The sequence below is a fragment of the Zonotrichia leucophrys genome, chromosome Z, assembly GCF_028769735.1.
Source record: "Zonotrichia leucophrys gambelii isolate GWCS_2022_RI chromosome Z, RI_Zleu_2.0, whole genome shotgun sequence".
Classification (NCBI taxonomy): Eukaryota; Metazoa; Chordata; class Aves; order Passeriformes; family Passerellidae; genus Zonotrichia; species Zonotrichia leucophrys.
The window spans coordinates 56,182,029-56,204,936 of NC_088200.1; the positions used below are offsets into that span (position 1 = coordinate 56,182,029).

The 22,908-nt window shown below is 36.0% G+C and overlaps 1 protein-coding gene across 4 annotated transcripts in view; it reads right to left on the reverse strand.

Annotated features, from left to right (window-relative positions):
• HOOK3 (hook microtubule tethering protein 3) overlaps window positions 1–22,908 on the reverse strand; it is an 88,222-nt gene that overhangs the window by 44,679 nt on the left and 20,635 nt on the right. For all 4 annotated transcript variants that reach the window (XM_064736896.1, XM_064736891.1, XM_064736894.1 and 1 more), the window contains exons 3-6: window positions 20,117–20,189; window positions 11,902–11,952; window positions 8,827–8,959; window positions 6,691–6,758 (exon numbers count right to left, since the gene is read on the reverse strand). In XM_064736896.1, coding sequence (XP_064592966.1) covers window positions 6,691–6,758; window positions 8,827–8,959; window positions 11,902–11,952; window positions 20,117–20,189 — 325 coding nt within the window. The remainder of the gene's footprint in view (window positions 1–6,690; window positions 6,759–8,826; window positions 8,960–11,901; window positions 11,953–20,116; window positions 20,190–22,908) is intronic.

Below are 22,908 nucleotides of genomic sequence, written 5' to 3' on the forward strand. Positions count from 1 at the left end.
ATTCAGAAACAAGAACAAGAAAAAAAAACTTATATAAAGAATACAAGAAACCTTAAAAACCTATAAAAGAAACCTTACATTATCTCTTTTTCTTCTGACAATGCACATTCTTTGTCTATGATAAGCCTACAGAACGTCCCACTAAAGATTTTACTGCAGTGGCATTGGAATGATAGTAGACATCAACACACCACACAAGACCTAGCTTTAATTTTTCCCTGCTAGTGAGTGGCTTTTACATATGTCCATTACCTGGACATTAACATCAATTAATTAATTTATTTCACTCAACTCCAGGACATATTTATCTCAACTACTACTGCAAAACAAAGCTGACAAAAATTCTGTCCTGGAGCTGCCTTAATTTTCAACATTAAAAAGTAATTCAGGAGAGTGCATTCCTGAAATGAGTATTACAATTCCTTGTGTACTACTTCAGTGCAGGAATAGCTGATAGTGGTTTTGGCCTAGATTATTAAAAAAACCAAAGCAACAAAACAAAACAAAAAACAACCCCAGCCAAACCTTCAATACAAACATAAATCAAAAGTTAGTCCTACAAAACTGACTGATGTACTGATCAAAATGAAGAAAAAAGCCATTTTCTTATAGTAGCCTAACAATCAGCTGCACCAGTTGGTAAAAGTGAAATCAAGCCTAGCAAAACTTGTAGCTCAGCAGCCTCTTCCCACACAGTTCAAGTAAACATAATAAAGTAATGTTCTTACTAAAAGCTGTAAGAAAAAAACAGGAAGAGTCTTGGAAATGAGAAATACACAGTAGCAAATTCAAAAGTCATCATTACAGAATGGCACTGAAGGTTTCTGTCCAAACGCATAAAGTTCTAAGAGCTCTCTAATGACTCGATTAATGAAAGTTACAATTAAAAAGGCCCTATCCTAACCAAAATCAGGACAAGTTTTCCTCCCTGGAATCTCCTGTCTAGCCTGGTAACTCTCTCCAGAGACAGTACTTCCTTTATTCCTTCTAGAAATCAGTGCTTTTGCACTATTTTCCTTAGCAAAATCTTTTGGGATACACAGGGCCTTCACTTCTCAATCCTGTCTATTATCACCATGTACAAGTGAAAAATCTGTTTGACATTTACATCATTCAAATCATACACTCACATTTCTCCCACTACCCCCATCTCCTTAACTGGGATTTAGTTGCATTATTTAGATTAATTTATCTCTCCTCAGCAGTCCTCCTCACACCTTGACAACATTTGCCAAATTTCTTCCATTTTCTTCTACATATTTACAATGACTAACTATTCCATGAAGAAGCATTACATCAAGCCTGCACTCTGCAACAATAATTAGAAAGTCCCTAGCCTCAGAGCTGTCCCCTGAAAAATGAAGTCTTGCCTTTTTCATTACCATATATAATGGCATTACAAACTTATCTTCAATTTAGAGCCTATTTTCTAAGTTGATTATCATTTAAACAAAGCCTCCCAATCCCTCCCCACATTTTGAATACTGGATTTTACCACCTTTTCCAGATGACTAACAGGGATATCCCATATTAGCCAAATACTGAACTCCTCTCAGTATTTTACATTCCATAATGCCGTTCGCAAACACACTTTGGACATATGTACTCACACACATGCAAATAAGTTCTGCCTGCAAAGTCAGCACTTTCCAACAGGCAGGTCTCATGCTGCATGCAGCTTGCATGGTGTGCAACATGTCCCCAACAGCCACCACCCCTTTCTGGCCCTAACACAACTTCCTCTTTGAAAAACCAGCTCAACAGGCCTGTACAAGACTTAGAGTAGACGGAATACAAGCGACCACACAACCCACTAGAGGCCACTGTGGTGTCACTGCTTTCTGGGACTTGCCATAAAGCAGGCCATGGCTAATAATATAATCCCTATTTTCTTCAGCAAGTTTTGCCATCTTTCCCAAAACATCCTGTCCTTGAGAATTCTTAGCAGAAATCTCCAGAAAAGAAGACACTATCTGGAGTAGGATTAGGTACTGGAGATATATATTCTGGGTGTACCATGAATGCACGTTACAGGTGTGAATTTCACTCCACAAGGTACATTAAGAATGTGATGAGGAAAAGCGAACGAGGTACCAAGGGCAAAAGCCACAGATACATGTGCAGATGTATCTCACATGACTCAGTGCAATAGAAAGCATCTTGCAATTGGATGCTCTGTGGTATGTATAGTGGAAAAGCTAAAGACGAAATTTAGGGATCATTTTGTGTCCAGTACCACAATCAGACAAAGAACGAGATCATTAGGTAACTCAAAAGGAACACAGGAATCCAACTTCTTATCATCAGTTAAAAATGAAACAACTGTAAGAAGTGGGATGTAAAGGCAGAACTATCATGGCAAAGGAGTGCTTCCATCTTTTCCCTACACATCTCCCCACATACTGTAAATATGTAAATTGTTTATGCAAGAAAATGTCTTGACCATGCTCTGCTTCAGGATTCCTGTACACAACATCTCCTCACTGAGAGGTAAAAACTTTACCATAAATAAAACAGCTAACAGAGCATACAACTCCACTCACCCATCCAAATTCCTCTCTCTTTCAGATTTTTTGAAAATTTCAAAAAAACTTTTACTGAATGCAATGTTTTAAGATTTCATACAGATAGGCCAGCTTTCACACAGATAGGTATATCAACTTGAAACACACACTACACCTTCCACCTAAAAAATGCAAGAGGCTCGCCTAATTTTCCCTATTCTTGACTTTGTTTCTGGTCAATCAGCATTTTCTGGTATTACTGAAATTTAGAGTTGCAAAATGCTCATTCAATCAGTTACCTGCTCAATAGAACATCAGCTTTTTCTGCATTATTTATTACTAATCTTACAATACTTTTAATAATATTGAAAGCAAATTTCCATACTGTTTTCTTCCATCTATTTCCTTTATTTAAAAGCTCAGTCAGAAAAAATTCATGAAAAGCTGATGTAATTTCAAAGCTTCACATGCAACCTGCAAGCATGACACCAGAGTACGTGGTCTTCAGAGGTATGGATCAATGGTAATATTTTTGAGTTTAGAGGGGCAAACTCTATTTAACTTGTATTACAAATCAGTCAAGAGAATAAAAATCATGAGGAAGTGTCCTTCTCATTTTCCCTTCACATCTGCAAGTTTTCTTCAGGACCAGACTACAAAAATAAAGGTCTACATCCACAATTTTGCAGCACTGGAACTGGCTTTCATTTCCAAATATATAATTCAGTGTAAATATAGTATAGTCACCTATTTTCACACATAACTTTATTGGAGGATGATGTGCAGAGATTATAAAAAGGGAAACATTAAAAATGCGCTTGCAAATTCAAGTGATTGCATTAGATCTCTGCAGGAGAAGAAAATCCTGCTTAAGAGCTTCCCAGAGTGAAATAAACTGGCAACTAGCATTTGCAGTCTTGCTCTTTTTCTGGTTTATTTTGCATAGCAGTCAGTATGGATTTTAAATGGTGCAAATTACCTGCAACATGACAATTCTTACAGTTCTTTGTGTAGTTTTATAAGCAGCAGCTGTCATTCCCTGTTAATCCTTTACATCTATATTTTTTCATGCTCATAATACTTGCAGGTCTTCTAATCCTATATTATGAAAACCTTCACTTTTTAACTTTTAGCTTTCGCTGTAAAATATGAACAAACTGTGTTGTCATGGATACATGAAGATTAGGGAAGGGGTAGAGCTATCACAAAACCTGCATGCATGAATAACATGAATTATGAAAGCTTTTTCTCCCCCCACACATGATTTTGCAAACACAGTTGCTCTATTTAGTTGATGATTTTGAAATCAAAAACACTTGCTTTATCTGAAATGCTTTTTCTACAGTTAATAATACTGTATAAGCTCACTTAAGTGCCCACAAAGCAATGTCAAAACCTAGCTTCTGTACTCACGTTCTTTTTCTTTCTTAGAACATCTTTATGTTAGTTTTTAAGAGTCATGGCTATGTTTGACACTGTATATCCTTTAAAGCAGCTGGAATTTCTTCTTCCTCCAGTTGATACCCAGTCTACCTCCAGTCTATCTGTTGATAGACCCAATAAAATACTTTTATATCATTTCCTAACTATTCAAAAAATAATTTTATTTCAGACAAGATAAATCTTTAAACAGCTAGGAAAAAATAGAGGAGGAAAAAACAGCACAAAACCAAAAAGTGGAAGTAACACCATTGGTGTTATCCCAAACAGTATGCACCTTTTCCTACACCCCCCATGGCAAGTTTTGACACTACTCTTCACACTATTCTGACTCTCAACTTGACCTGCTAAGTGATCAAATTTAGAGATGTTCTAAACAGCAAGGCAAACAATTTGTTTACTTATTACTACCTTCATCAATAATGAACTTGGCTACTCCAGGAAGAGAGTAGGAAAAAATGACAGAAGGGGAAGGGAAAAAGGGAAATACATAATGGGCACAACAATTTCTCTAAATAATTCTTTGGGCCTTTAAAAATCTGAAAATAACAAAATAAAAAAACCCTGTTATATTACGCATAGGAATGTATTCAGTCTAGTATTTTGTGCACAACTTGCATTTTGATACCTACATCTACAGATTAGCATCACAGATTCTAAGGGGTGACAACACACCAGACCAAACTGACTACACTGAAAAACTAACAGAAAACTTGTTCTACTGTGCCTTGTGAAATACTTTCATGACAAAATGATTTATGATAACCCAAGAAGCATCAAAAAAATTTGTACGTGCTCAGCTGAAACAGAAAAATAATTACATAATACATCACTAAAGCCTAGAAAGATCTGACATACTAAATTTTGAAGACTACCCACAATGTCAAATGCTTTAAAATGTTTGGATTAGAAGATATACCAACTTTTCAAATATTCATATATAGCTAATTTCTTACATACTGCTTTTTCTAAGTCACTTGAATTCTAGGAGCTGCTATTAGTCTAAGAAATAGAAAAACCTCCTTATAAAATCCCATGAAGTCTCACCCCTTTAAACTCTTCCCGTACCAATCTATGCTGGCTATGATCTAACTCCCAGAGTAACCTTCTCCGTAATTTTGCCAGGCACTGAAGTGAGACAGACCTGTAACTGACAGCATTTTACTTCTTTCTCTTCTTGAAAACTGGAATAATATTTGCTAGCTACCAGTTGACTGGGACCTCTCCAAACTCCAAGCCCATTGAAAAATAACAGAGAGAGGCCTTGTTCTCCAAATACCTCAAAGTCTGAGACACTTTCTCACTTCTTCATCAAGCACTTGAAATTTGGTCCTGAAATGCCTTAGATTTCTAAGCTTGCAAAGTAGCATTAAAATCACTCAGAACTGTGTCAGTATCTGAATACTAAATTTTTTTATTCACTGCATTTTAAAAATCTGTTCCAGAAGAACATACTCTTATGCTGTGATGACCTCCTACATCTACTCATCATGTCAGCAAAAGGGCACACACACTGAACAAGTTCAAAGTTTACTCATTAAGTGTTGAGAACTGTGGGCTGCTTCAATAGGCTATTTTATTAAATAACGGAGACTTTTATAAAAATTGAATAGATTTTCAACATAAAGGAGGAAGATAAAAGAAGTTTTTTCTATTTCAAAATGGTGCAGAAGACAGCGATGCTGCAATTTGGGTTTAATAAAAACACTAGAAAACACCCCCCAGAATACTGTATATTACAGTTACAAAACTTACAAAAAAGTAAAATACACCAAAACTACAGCAAACTGGTGCTTGCCAGCACTGACTAGAAGATGATTTAGATAACAATTCTTTTGATGCTCATTTCCAAAGTCCTCTCAGCTGTGTTACAGCCAGCAGTCTGCACACAGAATGTACATACAACTGAATGTATGACTGCATGGATACAGCACTGGTTAAAGTGCTGACTGTGGAGAGATTTCCTTGTAGGCTCACTGATATTTCTTTCTCTATTCAGACATTACAGAGATGAGAAATTGCTCTAAAGCTCAATGTGGAATTGAGTTTCTCTTCTTCTGGTTCAGAAGAAATGGGATTACTAGTGGTTTCCTGCCTTCCTTAGCTAGTGGCCTGCAGTAAACATCTACAGACTGTTAGGCATTTCTATTATAAACACTCTGGACCTCTTGTAAGTCACAGGGGGACTTCAGTGGCTAACACCGTGGTTTTAATTTACCACAGAAGAGCACGTCTACAAAATGGACTGCAGTATACTCACTGACTTGTAAAAACATACCAGCCTACTGTATTATTCATATATGTTCGTCTTACATATCATTACCCAAGTCATAACACTACAGCTGACAAAACAATACTGTTACCCAACTCTCTTTGTCTACTAAATTTAAAAAAAAAAGTTTATGAAATTTTGACAAAATTCTACAGTAACTAGTTATCCACAGAAAATCAATCTAGTACACTTCAGGATTCACAGGGTGGGAAAAGAAAAGGAAAGGGAACCCAGTATCAGAAATATCTAGAAGTTTCAGTCTTCTAGATTTAAAGAAAAGTGGGACATTCAACCAGAGTTCTTTGACATAAAGCAAGATTTTTCTAAGGAAAAATAAGAAATTTTTCACTGTTAAAAGGCAAAATCTATGGCCCTTATTTTCTTTACTTTCAACTAAGTTTTTCCTAAGTGGGAAAAAGCATACTACTGTAAAATAACACTGAACTTTCACACACTGTGGGCATCGCAGCATACCTCCTGAATGGCTGTCATGACAACATGTTGAACTGATTCTTCCATCATCATTATGGTCTGGATGTACTCTGAAAATAAAAGCATTCTGAAATGTCAATGTTGAAACTCAAGACATAGAAGGTAAGACCAGAAGCTGCATCCTTCCTACAAAATGACTAGATGCCATGGATGACACTGAAATGTATAAGCACCAGTCAAGTTCCACTTCAACAATTCAACAAGATTTTATTGCAAGCCTGTTCAGATACAAATCCAGGCTTATTTGAACTCTACAACAATGAAAAAAGTACATTATTGCCTTTCTTCCTCCCCTGGCATCTCACACTTCTGAAATAACTACTTTTATCCTTTTCTCACTTTGTTACCAAACTGTTCAGGCTCTTGAAGTACATGATCCATGCATAGGTTGTCCTTTTCTCTAAGTGTAATAGCAACAACCTGCCTTTCTACAGCATCCTCATTTTCAAGTACTTTCATGTTCATTTTTGGTGTCTGTTCTTATTTCTCTAGTACATCACAAATTAAGTCCCCTCCACTTTTTAAGTTCTCAGCTCTGTGTACATGTGAGCTACACAAGAGGTACCTTGTAAGATGATACAGTAGCCAGAAGAACAAATTCTGACATTTAGACTAAGTCAAGGAATAAACGACTTGCCCAGTATAATACAGTTTCTAGTCAAACATCATCTCATTTACTCTTTTAATGATGTGATTAAGAGAAAGACACTGGGGATAAAGTCACCTTCAACTGGGTAATTTGCTCATGCTGAATCTTACTCAAAGTACAGATTGTTCTGGTATTTCAAATGTGCATTTTTAATGTCCAGACTGAAAGAGTTAAGGGGACACAAGATCAAGATATACTTGCCACTTGAAAATGAAAAATAGTCACCAAAAGGAAGATAATTTTATATAAAACAGAGATGATAGGACGTTTAATGAACCAGAGTTATTTATGCACTTGTGGAAGAACACTACTCCTATTTTGATTAATAGGAGACAACCTCCTGGTTAAGAGAACAGAAGTAATTTCAGAAGGAGAAACTAAAGTGATTTAGTCACCTAGGAAAACTGAAAAAGGGGAACTAGCTGTAAAGTTAAGATGCACCAAGCACGGGGAAGACAACAGGCCTAAAATCCTGGCAGCCATCAAACACAAAATTAGCTATATCTAGAGGACACACTTATTTAATGCAACTATCACACAATTACAGTAAAAAAAGCCTTATTTTCCAGCACATGACTATGTTTCCTGTTTAAAGTATTTAGAGTAAATGTTTGCATTTGCCATTATGTTACCTTCATCTGGCTTGAATGAAGAGTAATTTAAGGTAACTTGGTAACAATCTACAGCCTACACCTGAGGCAAGTTTAGAACATGAGAAGTAGCGCACTTAAACATCGCCATTGTTCATCACATCCTCTCTGGCACCCTCAAGAAAGATGAATGGGTCTCTACTGTATTTGTGCAGGTCTGAATTACAGTCAGGGCCACTTGGGTAGAGGGACAGAAGTTTCCTTCAGGGACTGCTAAAGTGGGATTCAATTGTCTGGCAATTGGCCTGAAGTGACTTTTTGGATGACCCTATTGAGCTCCATCTTCAGCTGTTGCCCAAAAGGGCATGGTTGCCAGCACTGCTTGTTTCTATTTGCCAACCCCATAGACACATCTTAGAAACTACAGAAACCCAGTTCACACCAGACATTTCATCAGATCAAGCACAAATAATACTGATGGCTTTTGGCCATGTAGTAAAATGGTGCCTGGAATGCATCTCTGCAACTAAGAGTTATGCTGAATAATGTAATAATCACATTATTCCATTCTTAACTATCCTGATCTACCTCATAAATGGTTAAAAGGTGTACCCAAGAATTTTTTTTTCTTTGTAGACTGATTTTTCAGCTTAGCAAACCAAAACTGAAAATATGTATCTTGGAAGTAAATTCAATTCCAGTTTGAGTCTCCAAAAGCAGTGATGCTTACACCAAAAAACAGTCACTATCTGTACAACAAACTAAGGTCATCATTATTATTAAAAAAAAAATCTGTTTCTGACAGAAACCCAATAAATATAATTCTTCTCCTTAATAGTTGCACAATAACCAAGAAAACATGTTTCCAAAATGTATTACCTTGCTTCTGTTCACAATTCACTGCACATCCCAAAATTAGTTGAAGCATTCTCCCAAGCTCCGCAGCATCAGCATGTTCTCCAATCAGGTTAACATCAGGAAGGGTGAAGTCATTTATCTGCTGCCCTAGAATCTGCACAAAGACAAGGCACATACACGGCTGTATCGCTGCACGTATACAAATCTATTTCATACAAAGATGATTCATAATCAACAACAGCAATTCATTCTTACTTTACTATAGTTTTGAATACACCTTCAAAACAAACCAAATTGCTTAACATAACATCTCACTATAAAATCATACTGTTTGATACAAATAATATTTGGGAAAAGATAAATATGACTGTCTCAACTCACAAGCAACTACCAGATAAACACTTAGCAAGATTCTTTCTTAAAGAATTAGATGTTGAAACATTAAATGTTTCACCTATACAACACATATATCTAACAGTGACAGGAGACAAATACAAGATACCAAAAAACTTAAGACCACTAGACCTCACACTTCCAGTAAATTTAAGGATATCTAGCAAGCCTTACAGCTAAGAAAGCTGCTCCATGGAAGAGACTCTGAGGTAGTAGTACAATGATATGTAATTAAACAGCCCACATGCAGAAAGAAAGAAAAAACCCTGCAAAACAAAAGCCCGTGTGACTCGCTATTAGTGTTATCTGATTTATCATTAAAGATCATTAAGGATTAATGATTGGCAGTAGAAGGAACTAGACAATTCTGCTAAATTGCTCTTTACTGAACAGAGGGTTGAAAATATGAATATGAAATTTGGAATTAAACACATCACTGACACATTAATTGCAGATAAAAAGAAACTAACTTCTTAAACAGGGTGTAATAAGGAAACAATGACTATATAGAGGGAATCAGTCATGTGTTTGCTGCATGCTCATGCAATACCCAAGAAAAACAGAAATCAGGTTAAGGCATTTATAAAAAACATAGCATATAGGAGGAATACAAAAAAACAAGCTATTGTGAAGTTTAGTAGTGTTGGGTTTTGTTGAAGTGTTGTGGTTTTGTTCTGATTATGTACCGTTTGTTTTGTGTTGTGGAACAGTAGGATTTTTAAGCCATTTTCTCAAAGAATTAACACTACTAAAAACCTCCACATGCTTTAAAGGACACAGATTCACTCTTGCTGGAAAAGACTTTCTTTAGGTCAAAAGAATTCTTTAGGTCAATACATCAACAACAATGGAAAATATTACTACCATACACAGACTGCATTAACAGAAAATACAATGTGTTCTGATTCTGGTATGCATTTATATATTGATCTGTAGTTCCTGAATTTCTTTCAAATGCAATGCTGGGTTTAAGTTAACAACACTACAGTGACTTCACAGTCACTGACAAGAGATCTCCTGCTGAGGAAAGCTGAACAGGTAAATTGGCAGGCACTAGGAAGAAGCCAAGGATGTGAAGGTGTGAACAGAGTTTGAAATAGACAAGAGAAAAAAAAATTAAAGAAAAAGAACGAAAAATATCCATCAAAAGCCCTGAAAGAAATATGAAAATAAAGGATAGACCCTATAATAACTGTCTTGAGATGAAAAAGAGCATTTAACCCATTTTCAAAAGACAAAAGATTTATACATTTACAAAAAAATTAAAAGTTGTAGTTCCAGAGCAGCAGAGGTCTGCAGCAAGATTAACTGAGCCAGAACAAAGCATGAAGGCTACAGTCAGTTACTTAGCCTTCTTGTTCTTCTATACTTTAACTGACAATGACAGCAAATGTAGCACTTTGACTGATTGTTCATCTGAATGCAATAAAAATTTCTGAATTTTTGAGGGTGAACAGGATTATTAGTATTATACACATTTTTCAAATGCTTTTACTACATCAGGTAAAATGCATATACATATCTATATTTTTGTAGTGGAGGAGGGAATAATGTTGAGGAAAATATCAGCAGAATTCATTAGTAGAATCCAGATTACCCCTACTATCAGCTCCAGCACTGCCTCAGCAGGAAAAATATAAACCTAAACCAAAATCCAGTGAGATTTATAAACATGCACTACCTTTAGAGAAATTAATCAGCTTGAATCTGCTCAGAACTTGCCTAATAGTAAAGTTTTGACACCAGACACTTAATCATCATATATACTAACCAATATTAACCAAAAAGAAGCTTGCATCACTTAGTAATATTAATTTTCCATAACAAAAACCTGATCTGTTTCTTTTTAGTGTTCCCAGTCATGACCAGCTTGCTAAATAATCACTTTTCAACATTTATTTAAACATGGATACCTAATCATTTGCTGAAGACAACTTCTTAAGACTTAATTTTTTCTTTCTTGAAGTACTTGAATTTATTTACTTAAATTTATTTTCTTGAAGTACTTCAATTTATTAAAAAATAAACTAATCTCTGTAGTATTTATGAGAAGACAGTATTTTGAAACAAGCAATGTCTAGAACATGCATATTATGGATTTTCTGCTGCCACTTATACAGATCAATTTGTCTCAAACATCACTGAAAGCATATTTCAGCTGAAGATTCACCACTGAAAGAAAAAATATTGTCTCCTCTGGAGTAATTAAGTGCTGAGTTTGCCCAAAATAAGAGAGAATGACAAAGACTGAGTCCAGTACATCTGAATTAAAATATTTAATGAAAATTTTAATGTGGGGAGGGGCTAGAAATGCTCTTCCTTCACTCTCCTCAAGAGAAAAAAAAGGAAAAGAGCAGACTTCAGCTGCAGATGAGGAAGGAAAAAAACATCAGACTCAGGTACATTAAAGTACATCAGACATGAAGTCCATCATCAGAACATAGTCAGTAAAGCTATCTATTCTTCACATGAAAAAATTTGCATAACAGGCTTCACTGGTACACCCGAGTATTCAATAAAGTAGGTGAGAAGGTTTAAAGAAGGCCAAGACTAGGGAACAGGCCATCAATCACCATATATGCCAAAAGGCTTGCAAGAAAACATCAGAACTTAACTTGCAGAATATAATTTATCTTCCACAGGTTAACTAAAATACATAATTCAAAAGGCAAGCAGATGAAGATTAGTTCAAATGGTTCTTACCTCATGGTTGTAATCCAGTATTCCTTTTAAAATTTTCTTCAGGTTGCTTACCTTTTTGACAAGAAAGAGGAAATACAATAAATACAGGGAGTATTTTACAGAGAAATGATCATAAAGTGGGCAATCACGGAAGAATCACACAAAAGAAGGATATAATTACATCAATTTATGCACAGTTAAATTTAGAATCATGAAAGTTATGCAAGAGGCCCTTATGACCAGACTTCCAGATGTGATTACAAATCTTTAGGAATTTATTTAAATTTATGAAAAACATAACATTGTCTTGGATAGGCTTTATATCAGATCCTACGGCATAAATGTTTTTATATACTTGTTTATCTTAGGATTATCTTTACATCCAGAAGTTGAAACATTACTTCCCTCCTTTCTTCCCTTGAAGTATCGCAATAATCTACTTTCTGCAGAGATAAACCTCTTCTTTCAAACCAAAACCAGCTACTGCTCAATATCATCCTTTATTCTCAACCCATATAAGTTCAATTGCTTGTTTTTATCATTAATTATTCCTCTTAGCTCTTTTATTTTTGTTCTTGTCAGTCTCTGTCTCTCCTCCCAGTTTTTACAAATGAATGTCTGCCTTACAGTATTTGGCAAAATTTACATTTCTCCAAGATGAATTCACTGCTATACAAAGGTAGCTTCTGTTCACTCGCATAACCAATGGCATCAGTTAAGTACCTCCTGCTTTACAGAATGTGTGTCACATTCCTCCAGTACTGTGTATTGCCCCCTTTCCAGCAAAAATCCATTTGCATCAGGTCTCTGGAAACAGTGTATTTAAAATTATAAAAATGCCCGTGGGTATCACACTGAAATTCAGAGGAAAAAAAAGCAATCTTTGCTGAAAGTAACTGCTAGAGACTATAAAAAATTAGTGTTCAAGTATTTAGGAAATTTAGATAATGGAAGCAGCACAGTGTTTCCTGGGACAGAGAAGAGGCTGAGAGAGCTGGGGTTGTTTAGCTTGGAGAAAAGGAGGCTCAGGGATGACCTTATCACTCTCTACAACTCCCTGAAAGGAGGCTGTAGCCAGGTGGGGGTCCGCCTCTTCTCCCAAGTAACAAGAGATGGGACAAGAGGAAAAGGCTTCAAGTTTTGCCAGGAAGTGGGGGTTTTTTGCCAGGAAAAGTACCAGATCACATCTCTTTATCAGAAATGGTTATCAAGCATTGTAACAGGCTACCCAGGACATGACTGAGTCACTGTCCTTGTGGTGTGCAAAGAGCTGGGTAGATGTGGTACACTGAGACATTACTCATTGGTGGACTTGGCAGTTCATGGTTCGGTTCTATGATCTTAAGGATCTTTACCAACCTCAATGATTGTATGACTGAAGTTTAAACAGAATCTGCAAAGACTAAAACTGATATAAACAGGATTCACGAAGTTCTCTTGCTGACAGCAGCAGCCACAGCAGCAAACTGTGGAACTGCAATGAAGGGAGAGGAAAACCTTGCAAGTTTTAAATGTCTTTGAAGCCCACCATAAATTTTATATTCTTGACTGCATTCCAGAAATATCCAGTTAGGAGACTCTGTCCACCAACAGAATTTACCTTTCAAACGACCTGATGGCTGTTAAGAAACATGATACTGACATTCACGGACAAACACAATACTTCAATATGGTCAACAAACAAAATGAGGTGATGAAAGTAAATTCCAGAGTCAAGAAAGAAACAGGATACACACACTAGAAGATTTTTTTGCCAAGAAAATCAAAATGATAATAATCTGATTACCTGATTCCTATTAATCTACTCACTTTTGGAAAGAAGTGTCATAAGTTGATTGCTTATTAAGATATAGGAACATTCTGACTGTCTCCATAATCACTGAATTTTAAGTCATACAAGAAACAAAAGTTCATTTGGACCTGAAAGGTGACACATCAAATACCCTGACAAACTAGAACTGGAGATGCTACATTATAGCATGTATATGAGAACATTTCTTGTCACTCCCCAAATGGCATAACAGACAATTTACACTTTCTACACCAAAGCACATACTTTTCCTGTACTATTACACACAACATGGTTCTGTAAGAGCTGCAACTATTTCCTACGTGTCAGCAACCAAGACTACCACTCAAAGGCAATGCATAATCATAACCAAAATCTGCAACAGATTTAAGAATTTAAAGAAATTAAGAAATTTTACTTTTATATCAAATCATCACAAAGAATACTGCATTGATTGGAATATTATTTTCAAACTTGATTAACTAAAATCTTCTGGTTTATAATTTACCTGAATCTGCTGCAGAAAGAGCCATGGAAACGCAAGGGCCATGTTGCAGAATTTAAGTCCAGTTTACCGATGAGAACATTTGTGAGGAACCTTGAACTTGAACATAATCCCAAAAAATTGAGAAACCAACTGGAAACCTGTGAAATACCTCTTTCCCCTTCTCCTTGTAAGCATTTTTGAATTAAAATTCCTTAAACACAAAGAGCCACCTTCTGCTATGTAACTTTCATAGTGCGTGGAGTTGAGACACTGAAACAAAGCCAATATTGATCAAAATTCATCATGAAAAAGAGCTTATAGGGCAGCATCCTTGAAACAAGAGAACAGCATATAAACTGAAAAAGAAATTTTTGCCATCCTATTTCACCCCACTGCCAATCAACAGTACTAGGGTACCTTGCTTTTAAGAATTAACTGTACCATCTTTGTATTTGGTACACAATCAGACAATTGTGAGATTAAAGCAGCTTATTTATAGACTTCTTTTAAGACTAAGACTGACTTAAACTTAACCATGATTTTCAGTATTACTCAGACAGCTCTCAAGTTTTTCCTAACTTGCTTGCAGTTAATAAACTTAGATGGTTTTACTGCCCCTGGCAGAGAGACGATCATCACAGGGAAACTACCACTAATATTTTGTACTTTGAAATTGAACTGAGTAGTTCCAGCAACATTTATGACGTCAAAGCATATGAAACGAGGACCTCAAGCAGCTAAATGAAAACCAACAACAGCCTAAGAAAGTGTTAAAAGACAATCAATTAGATCAGAATTCTAGGTCACAGAGGTGACAGTTGTTCAGAATTACTTTTCACTTTCTTAAGCACATAGGAAAACCTAACTGTAGTTAACAATGACCACTAAATTATATAATGTCAGACCACAATAGGCAGATTTGTCAATACAGATTATGACTATAAAATATTAAACCATTGTTCAGATGTCAGCCCATGACCACATGGGAAGCCTATTTGCTTGCATCAGCAACCTAAGTTCTGGCTTTTCCATGAAAATATACATGCTACCCTCCCAACACCTTTAACATTCATTCCCCTACAGCCATACTTCTGCTGGAAAAGATATGAAGTTTACTGGGGTAAAAAATCAACAACTATGCTTTATTTCACCTAGAAATTTGTTGCTTTGTTTCACCTCAGAAATCTGTTGCATCTAATGCACAATAGATGGATCAGTAAGTATTTCTAGACAAATCTCTATCAATTTTCCATCTCTTTACCATCTGAGAATAATGATGAAACTTCAATATTCTCAGTCCTTTGAATACCTAAATTTCACTAATATCCACACTAGAGCTGTGTGGGTGTTCTCTATGTTAAAATATCATTAACCTCCCTGTTAACAGCCAGCTTGGCTTAGTATAGTACCACATGTGCTCAGTGACACTGACCCTTATGACACAGCATTAACTTGATATACTGACTGGTATGAAAGCAGAGATCATGTGATCTGCCAACACCATAAGACTTAATGGTTACCTGGTTTTTCTCCTGCTTTTCTTTATTCTCACTTGTCATATAAAATCTTTATTAATTACAACTTGTTTACTGTTTCCAATCTCAGGTTTATAAGAGCAGTCTGTCTAGATTTCTCTCTTTACTAACATAGCTGAGTAACAAAGGGAAAGGACAGTAATGTGGGCAATAGAAAATGCCCTTAAGCTTGTGATTGTTGACAAAAAGAGAGCATGGGTTATCTAACTTCCTGTTTTTTCTCCAACATTATAGCAGCCAATCTCCACTTTTGCATTACCGTTATATCACATGTATGACTGAAACCCTGTTTGTGCTGGAGGCTCTGTGTAAATTGGCTTTTCTTTTTTTAATTTCAAATCTTGAATAACCTCTGGAAATGTTGCTAGCACATGCTTTCAAGTGGTGTGGGAATTCTTAACCAATAAGCTTTGGATATCTCATTATGGTACATTTTTATCCATTTGCAGTTAACAGGTGGGGTGGAGGGTAGGTAGGTGGGCAGGGGCATGTGCTGGTGTGTGTGTGCACACACCAAGAAAGACAGGGAGCACCTGTGTTCATTGTTTCTACCACTCTCACAGGCATATGGTTTTTGATTTAAATTGCATTCTGCAGCAATGTCTCTCATCACTGATGAGAGGTGTAACCCAGAGAAAGACTAGGTAGTGAAGGTTCCCAAGACTAACACAGCTTGCTACAATGCAACAGCTAATATAAACACTAATAAAACTGTACTTCAAATTGATGCTGTCTAAATGCCAAAATGAAAAGTTCAGAAGAAAATCAAGCTGAACAATGTGTTTCCTTTCCTTCCTAAGCTTTCCACACTGAATGAAAAAAGATAGGAATGAAAAAAGATCCCTAAAAGAGTCAACAGTTTATTCTGTAATTGCCCAAAACTGATGCACATGAATAAATCAGTCATTTCCTTGATTAGGGAATTTTATCCCTGAAAAATTTTGGCAACCAAATTATTTTCTAAGCTGCTTTTCACTTTCAGTATAGGTTTTATGTTCCAGATGTCATCTTCCTCAGTCATGAAATACAATTTAAATCTGAACTACATAGAAGTGTTCACTGTACATGAGGAAGGAGTTAATGGCTTTGCTTATTTTTGTAAACCAGCATAAAATTGCAAAGGCAGCAGTGAAAAGTCTTTTTGTTGCCCAAGGGAAAATACAAACTACTATGTACATTGATGTATGCTATGAGCGTGACATTTTAACCCTGAAGAAATAACATTTCTCTATTAAATACAGTAGAGTAGACAAAGATATGGTTAACTCTAAGAACCATAATGCTTGCTGAATAGTTTCTATTTTCCAAGCTCCCCAAGTTTTAGCATTTCCCTTTTTCTCTCCTGTGCATTGCTCAATTTCTCAAGTCTGGCAACCTGCCCTGTAACCAAGAATTTAAAAACATCCCTGCGAGTTTTTTTTCAAATGGTATAGCAACAGCAAAAACATTGCAGTTATCAGAAAGCGAAATGCTAAAAAAACCAAACTAACCAAACCTGTGCATCTCCCTCCCGCCTCCTCCCAAAAAAAATCTCAGCCTTGCTTCTTCTCCAAAGAGGACAACACACAATTCAAAATTAACAATCATACCACTCATTACCTTCTCCCTTGTTCTCAGGTAACAAGTGACAGGACAAGAAGAAACTGTCTCAAGTGGCATCAGATAAGTTTTAGGTTAAATGTTAGGTAAAAGATTTTCATGGAAAGTGTTGTAGAGCATTGGAACACACTGCCTAGCAAAATAATAGTCATTGCCCATGGAAGTGTTAAAAAATGTGCAGATATGGCACTTGGTGACACAATGGGTTGCGGTAAACACAGTGGTGGTGCTAGGTTGATAGCTGGACTCAATCTTAAAGGTGTTTCCCAAACTTAACAACTCTGTGATTCTATCATTTTCTGAGTACTTCCATGAACAGTGGTTAGGTGGGCTGTACAAGAGCTACACTAATCTCTACCAGCCCGCACTGTTTCACAAAACTTGCTACACATTACATTTATATTGTCTTTCTGTATTTCATTTCCCCTACTAGACCAGCTCCTTTACGTGGTTCATGATACCAAGAGTTTATACAAGTGATGACTGTTACACCAGATAGTTCTGATGGCATCTAAGAGTGACCATGTTTAGCAACAAGAAAACAATGTAGCTCATTACCACAACACACGAGATAATTCAATTACCACTTCTCATGGCACTTCTTAAAGTACAAAGGGAAAGATATATTCTAGAGTCATGCAAATATGATGCCCACATCTTAAATCCAGTAATGAATATATTTCTAAAAGGAGATTTAGTGAGGTGGGGGTCAGTCTCTTCTCTCAGTAAGCAAGTGACAGGACAAGAGGAAATGGCCCATGAGGAGTTAAAATTGGGTATTATGAAAAATTTCTTCGCCAAAGGCATTGTCAAGCATTGGAAAAGGCTGCCCAGGGAAGTAGCTGAGTTACTATCCCTGAAGGCATTTAAAAGAAGTGTAAATGTGGAGCTTAGCACATGGTTTAGTGTGGACCTGGTAGAGTTAACTTGATCTTAAGTCTTTTCCAAGCTGAACAATTCTATTCATAGAAATGCACAGATTGAAGTGTTCCTACAAGCCAGACTTTAAATGAAGGACTGGATGATAGACATTTGGAAAACTAGACTACTAATAATGTTTACTCACATATAAAGAATAGTTGGCAAGGTATAAGATCACTTACAGATTAAAAAACAACAGTTAAAGTATCACACATGTGCCTTTTAGAATCTTCATGAAAAGGCAAGTGGTCTATAAAAATGTATACAAAAAGCTGAATTATATGTACTTCTTAAACAAAACACAACAAAAAAATCAGTCTTTAGTTGTTCTTCACATGGACACTTGAAAAACAAGATGGAATGACATCAGCAAGAAACTGAAATTTGACCTGATGTTTTGCCAACCAAAGTCACATAAGGAAGTTACTAGATTGCTCAGCTTTTTTTTTTTTTTCACACCTGCTAAAAAGGTGTTTTTTTCTACATCTGCCAAATTAGTGCAAGACATAAAAAAAAAAAAAAATTATTCCTCAAACTCCATAAGATAGTTATAGAAGCTGCTGCTCCACATTCAATCAGCTGAAATGCTAATATAACCAACACTTCTCAGTTTGTTATCCTCCACATTTAAAAGCTAAGATTTCAATATTCCTTAGGGGAAAAACCCAAAAAATATTTTACAAAAAAGTAAGATCTTGTACCCAGCTGTTCACTTGCAATTCCACACAATTCTTTGAGAAGCTAATATAAATTAAGTGCTCTACATTCAACAGACGCCAAAGGCGTCCTAAATGTTTTTTAGGGATGATGTCTCTTATTCAGCAGTCACTCAATATATCCTCATCAATGTACCCTCACTTTTTGCTGGCAGCCCTAGTAGACACAACACTCTAAAACATTCCAGACTTCACAGAGCTGGTCAGACAGCAGAAACTATGCTGATACATGTTTCCTGGCCAAGTCAAAGCATAAACAGCAGTGGTGTGCTCCATCTTTTTTGTTGTTTCAGGCAGCATTCTGTCTCTGAGTGTCCCTGCAATTCAGAAATTGATGTAGAGAAGCCTGTAAGTATTACAGCATTTCACAGTTTTAGTCCTTCCCCAGATGCTCAGAATGAGTTTTGGTGGCTGGAACAAAATGGTTTTACAGGAAACCAGAACTAGCAGTAAATTCTTAACTATTTTTCTTCCCCCAAATTAGTCAGGCTGAAAATGGAAATTTAAAAAAGCACATAGATCATTCGCTGAAGAAAACTACTCAAAAACTACACTAACATCTGCATGTGAGACTGTGTTCTTCACATTCTAAAGCAAAATATTCCTCATTCATAGTTCTTGTAAATTCTGTTTCCTTCAGGTTTGCAGAGAAGTGCTAGAATTCCAAGTGATACAAACAACCCAGCAAACAGACTGTGATTAAAAATCATGCTGAGTAGAAACACAGAAAAAACATGACTTCCTCCCTTAAAACTCAGTAGCTCTGCAGAGCTGACAAAGTAAAAGGAAGCAACATGTTGCCATTTTTCTTTAAATATATTGTTTATGTTCCTATCTTTATGCAGTTGTTTCTCAAAAAAGCTGCTTTTTTAAAAGCTGCTTTCACACTGTACATTAAAAAAAAAATCTCTCATTCAATATTTGTAAAACAAAAGGTAATTAATGTATAACATTTACTTGAATATTTTCCTTTTAAATCATTAAAACCTGTTCACAAATTCAAAATGTCTTTCTAAAATTGTGCAGGACAATACAACATTAAAAAAAGTAAGTGTAATTAAAATGCTACAAAATTCAAAATGCTATCTATAAAGCAAGATCCTAATCCAGAAATGTAAGAATATTTAGACACAATATTGTATTAAGTACTGAAATACAGACTCACAGACACACAAAGTAAGTCAAATACCTTTAGCCTCCAATTATCTCCCACTTCTGTTTTGATTCTGTTCAGCCAATTTTCATCAAAATAAGCTGGATCTCTGAAAAATAAAAAGTGCATTTATTAAAAACACAATTACAGAAATTTTGAGTACACATTCATCATTAAGCTTCCATCTCAGGTCTGAGTTAATTTAAATGACTACCTCTTGCATCTGACACATGGCTTGAATACAGTAGTTCAGAAACCTGTTACTACTCACATTTCTAAGAACTTTCACCCTATTGACAGCACAGGTTCATCTGTGTGCCATGAGGAGCTTATGCTTTTGAGGAAGCATCTTTTTATTTTGAATGCATTTTGCCAGTTTTCCCTCCATAAGTCCTACCTCTTAACTTCTTTGGTGTTGCAGCAATATTTACTTGCATTTCTTAAAAATATTAAAAATTATTACTTTTCCACACATTATGTATCCCTACCATTGCACACTGCTTACAACTATTCAGCTGCTAAAATAAAAGCCTGAAACTGAACAATACACATGCTGTCTTGATAGAGTGAGAAGAGCTAGGAAACATCACTGAAGTTTTTATGCCTAAGAACACACTTCACTATTTGATCTACCAAACACTATCAGTTTTTTAAATCCTCTTTTCACAGTAACCCTACACAAATCTTTTTGTGAACACCCTTCCTTAGAAGCTTTTCTATTCTCTGCACTTTTGACAAGGCAATCAAGAAAAAGAACAGAGAACTATTTCTATGCATAACTTCTTCCTATTAATTTTTCTCAAAGCATCTTCCACAGGCTGCTTCCTCAAGACACCTCCTGAGACTCTCTCTCCTGCTATCAAACTCAAAGATCATCTAAAAGGCTAACATTTTCTACTGCTCAATTCAAATTTTCCCTTTATCATAGGGAATTTTGAAAATGCTATGATCAGAATTAAGGAGAAATAATGTACTATATATAACTGGTTTTAAAGGAGTAGAAAAACACAAGGAAAGGTTTCTATTTCATCCAACATATGAAGTCACTACAGCCAGAATGAAAAAAACATCTGTCTATTGTTAGCAAAATGCTCTTAAGAGTTTGTGTTACAGTTTCAGGTGAAGTACTCTATTTTCTGGACTGCTGCAATTTGCCACTGATTACTTATTAGATTTACTGCTGCACCTTCTACACATAGAACTGTTACGGACTGATTTCTTTTTTCAAGGGCAAGGCGCCATGAGATCTTTTGGCAAAATTTCAAGAGAACTCTGAATATGCCTGGAGAGTCAAATAACATCCATATCATATATACTGTAAACCAGCAACTACATCAGAACTTTTATTAGAGCACAAACTTTGCAGCCACACTTTGCATCTGACACACAGTACATGCTGTGTTTCATCTTCTCCACAGCATCTTCACAATGCATTAAGGTCTGCAAGCTGTACTGCAACTACAATACACAGCAATGGAGGAAGATCATAAATAGCAATGTTTCTCTACTGACACATTTTCATTGCTATTTTTTCACACTTTGTTACAGATTCTGGTGAAGATTACAGCATATTTCGTTTCCTTGTCATTGCACCTGCAAACATATATCTGGAAGAACAGCTTTAATTACTAGTTAAGTTGATGACTCCAAATTACTTCCATTCAGAAACAGTACAGTTCTAGCATAGATGACAGAAGCTTAAATTACAAAATAGAACAGTAATGTCTTATCCAGACTATCACTGGTTTTAAAATATATATTTTCAAATAGCTTTCAAATGGCCTCTCTGCCACAAGAAGACAGTTAAATTTAAGAATGATACTGATTCAAGTACATGTAAGATCTCTGACACATGAAAAAAGTTTACATTCAGCTTTTACATGAAACAAATAGCTCTCCTTGCAAAAATCCTTAATTAAAAAGCCTTCATTTGCCTAATTTCCACTCAATCACAACAAAATCATCTGGACACTAATGAAAAGAATGACAGTTCAAATCCATTTTAGGTGCGGGGTTCAAAAAACACCCTAATGACTGTCAAATGGGTCTTCTGAGAATTGCTGATACACAAATAAGCTAGCTTAACAAGAGACTCACAATTATAAAGTATTTATGCAGCTGAGAGATTAAGCAGGTATGACCTGTGCTTCCTCATAAAAAAAACCCAACAGGGCTTCCCTAAGTAATTTTATCATTTTAAGGGTTGCACTTGGCCACTAACATCTTTAGCTGCTTCAAGGCTGTAGTGCCATAAATATATCAATCCTTGACATACCATTTTCATGGTTCTAGGAAACAACATGAGCAGCTATAAACAACATCCCATAAGCAAAACTATATTTGGACAGACTGGGTAGCAGATATTGCAGATCCAGTTTTCAACAATAACAGCACCAGTAAGTGAATCAGCTGAGGAATGCTAACAAGACTTCAGAGTTAGGTCCATCTTACTTCACTCTGAAAGCCTGAAATTCAGCAGAAACTAAGCAGCTTTTCTCAGCTACTACTGTAATAAAAGGAACACAGGGACCAGTAATTGTCTTTTACAGTGCTGAAGAAAGTCATATGCTACCTAAACCCGGATATACCTCATCAGACATACTTAAGGAAGGTCCTTGAGAAATACATCTAAACTCAGTGTGGTAGTCCTCTTCCACAGATCCATTTGCTTTTTCATTTGTATGTATACAAACCTCATGGAAGCATCCAAGGGTCCAGCATCTGATAAGCAATCCAGTTGAAATCAGTATCATGTAACAATGGTCAAAGTAGCACCAACAGTTTTTTTAGAGAAGCTTCATACAGGTTACACAATAATTAATAACACA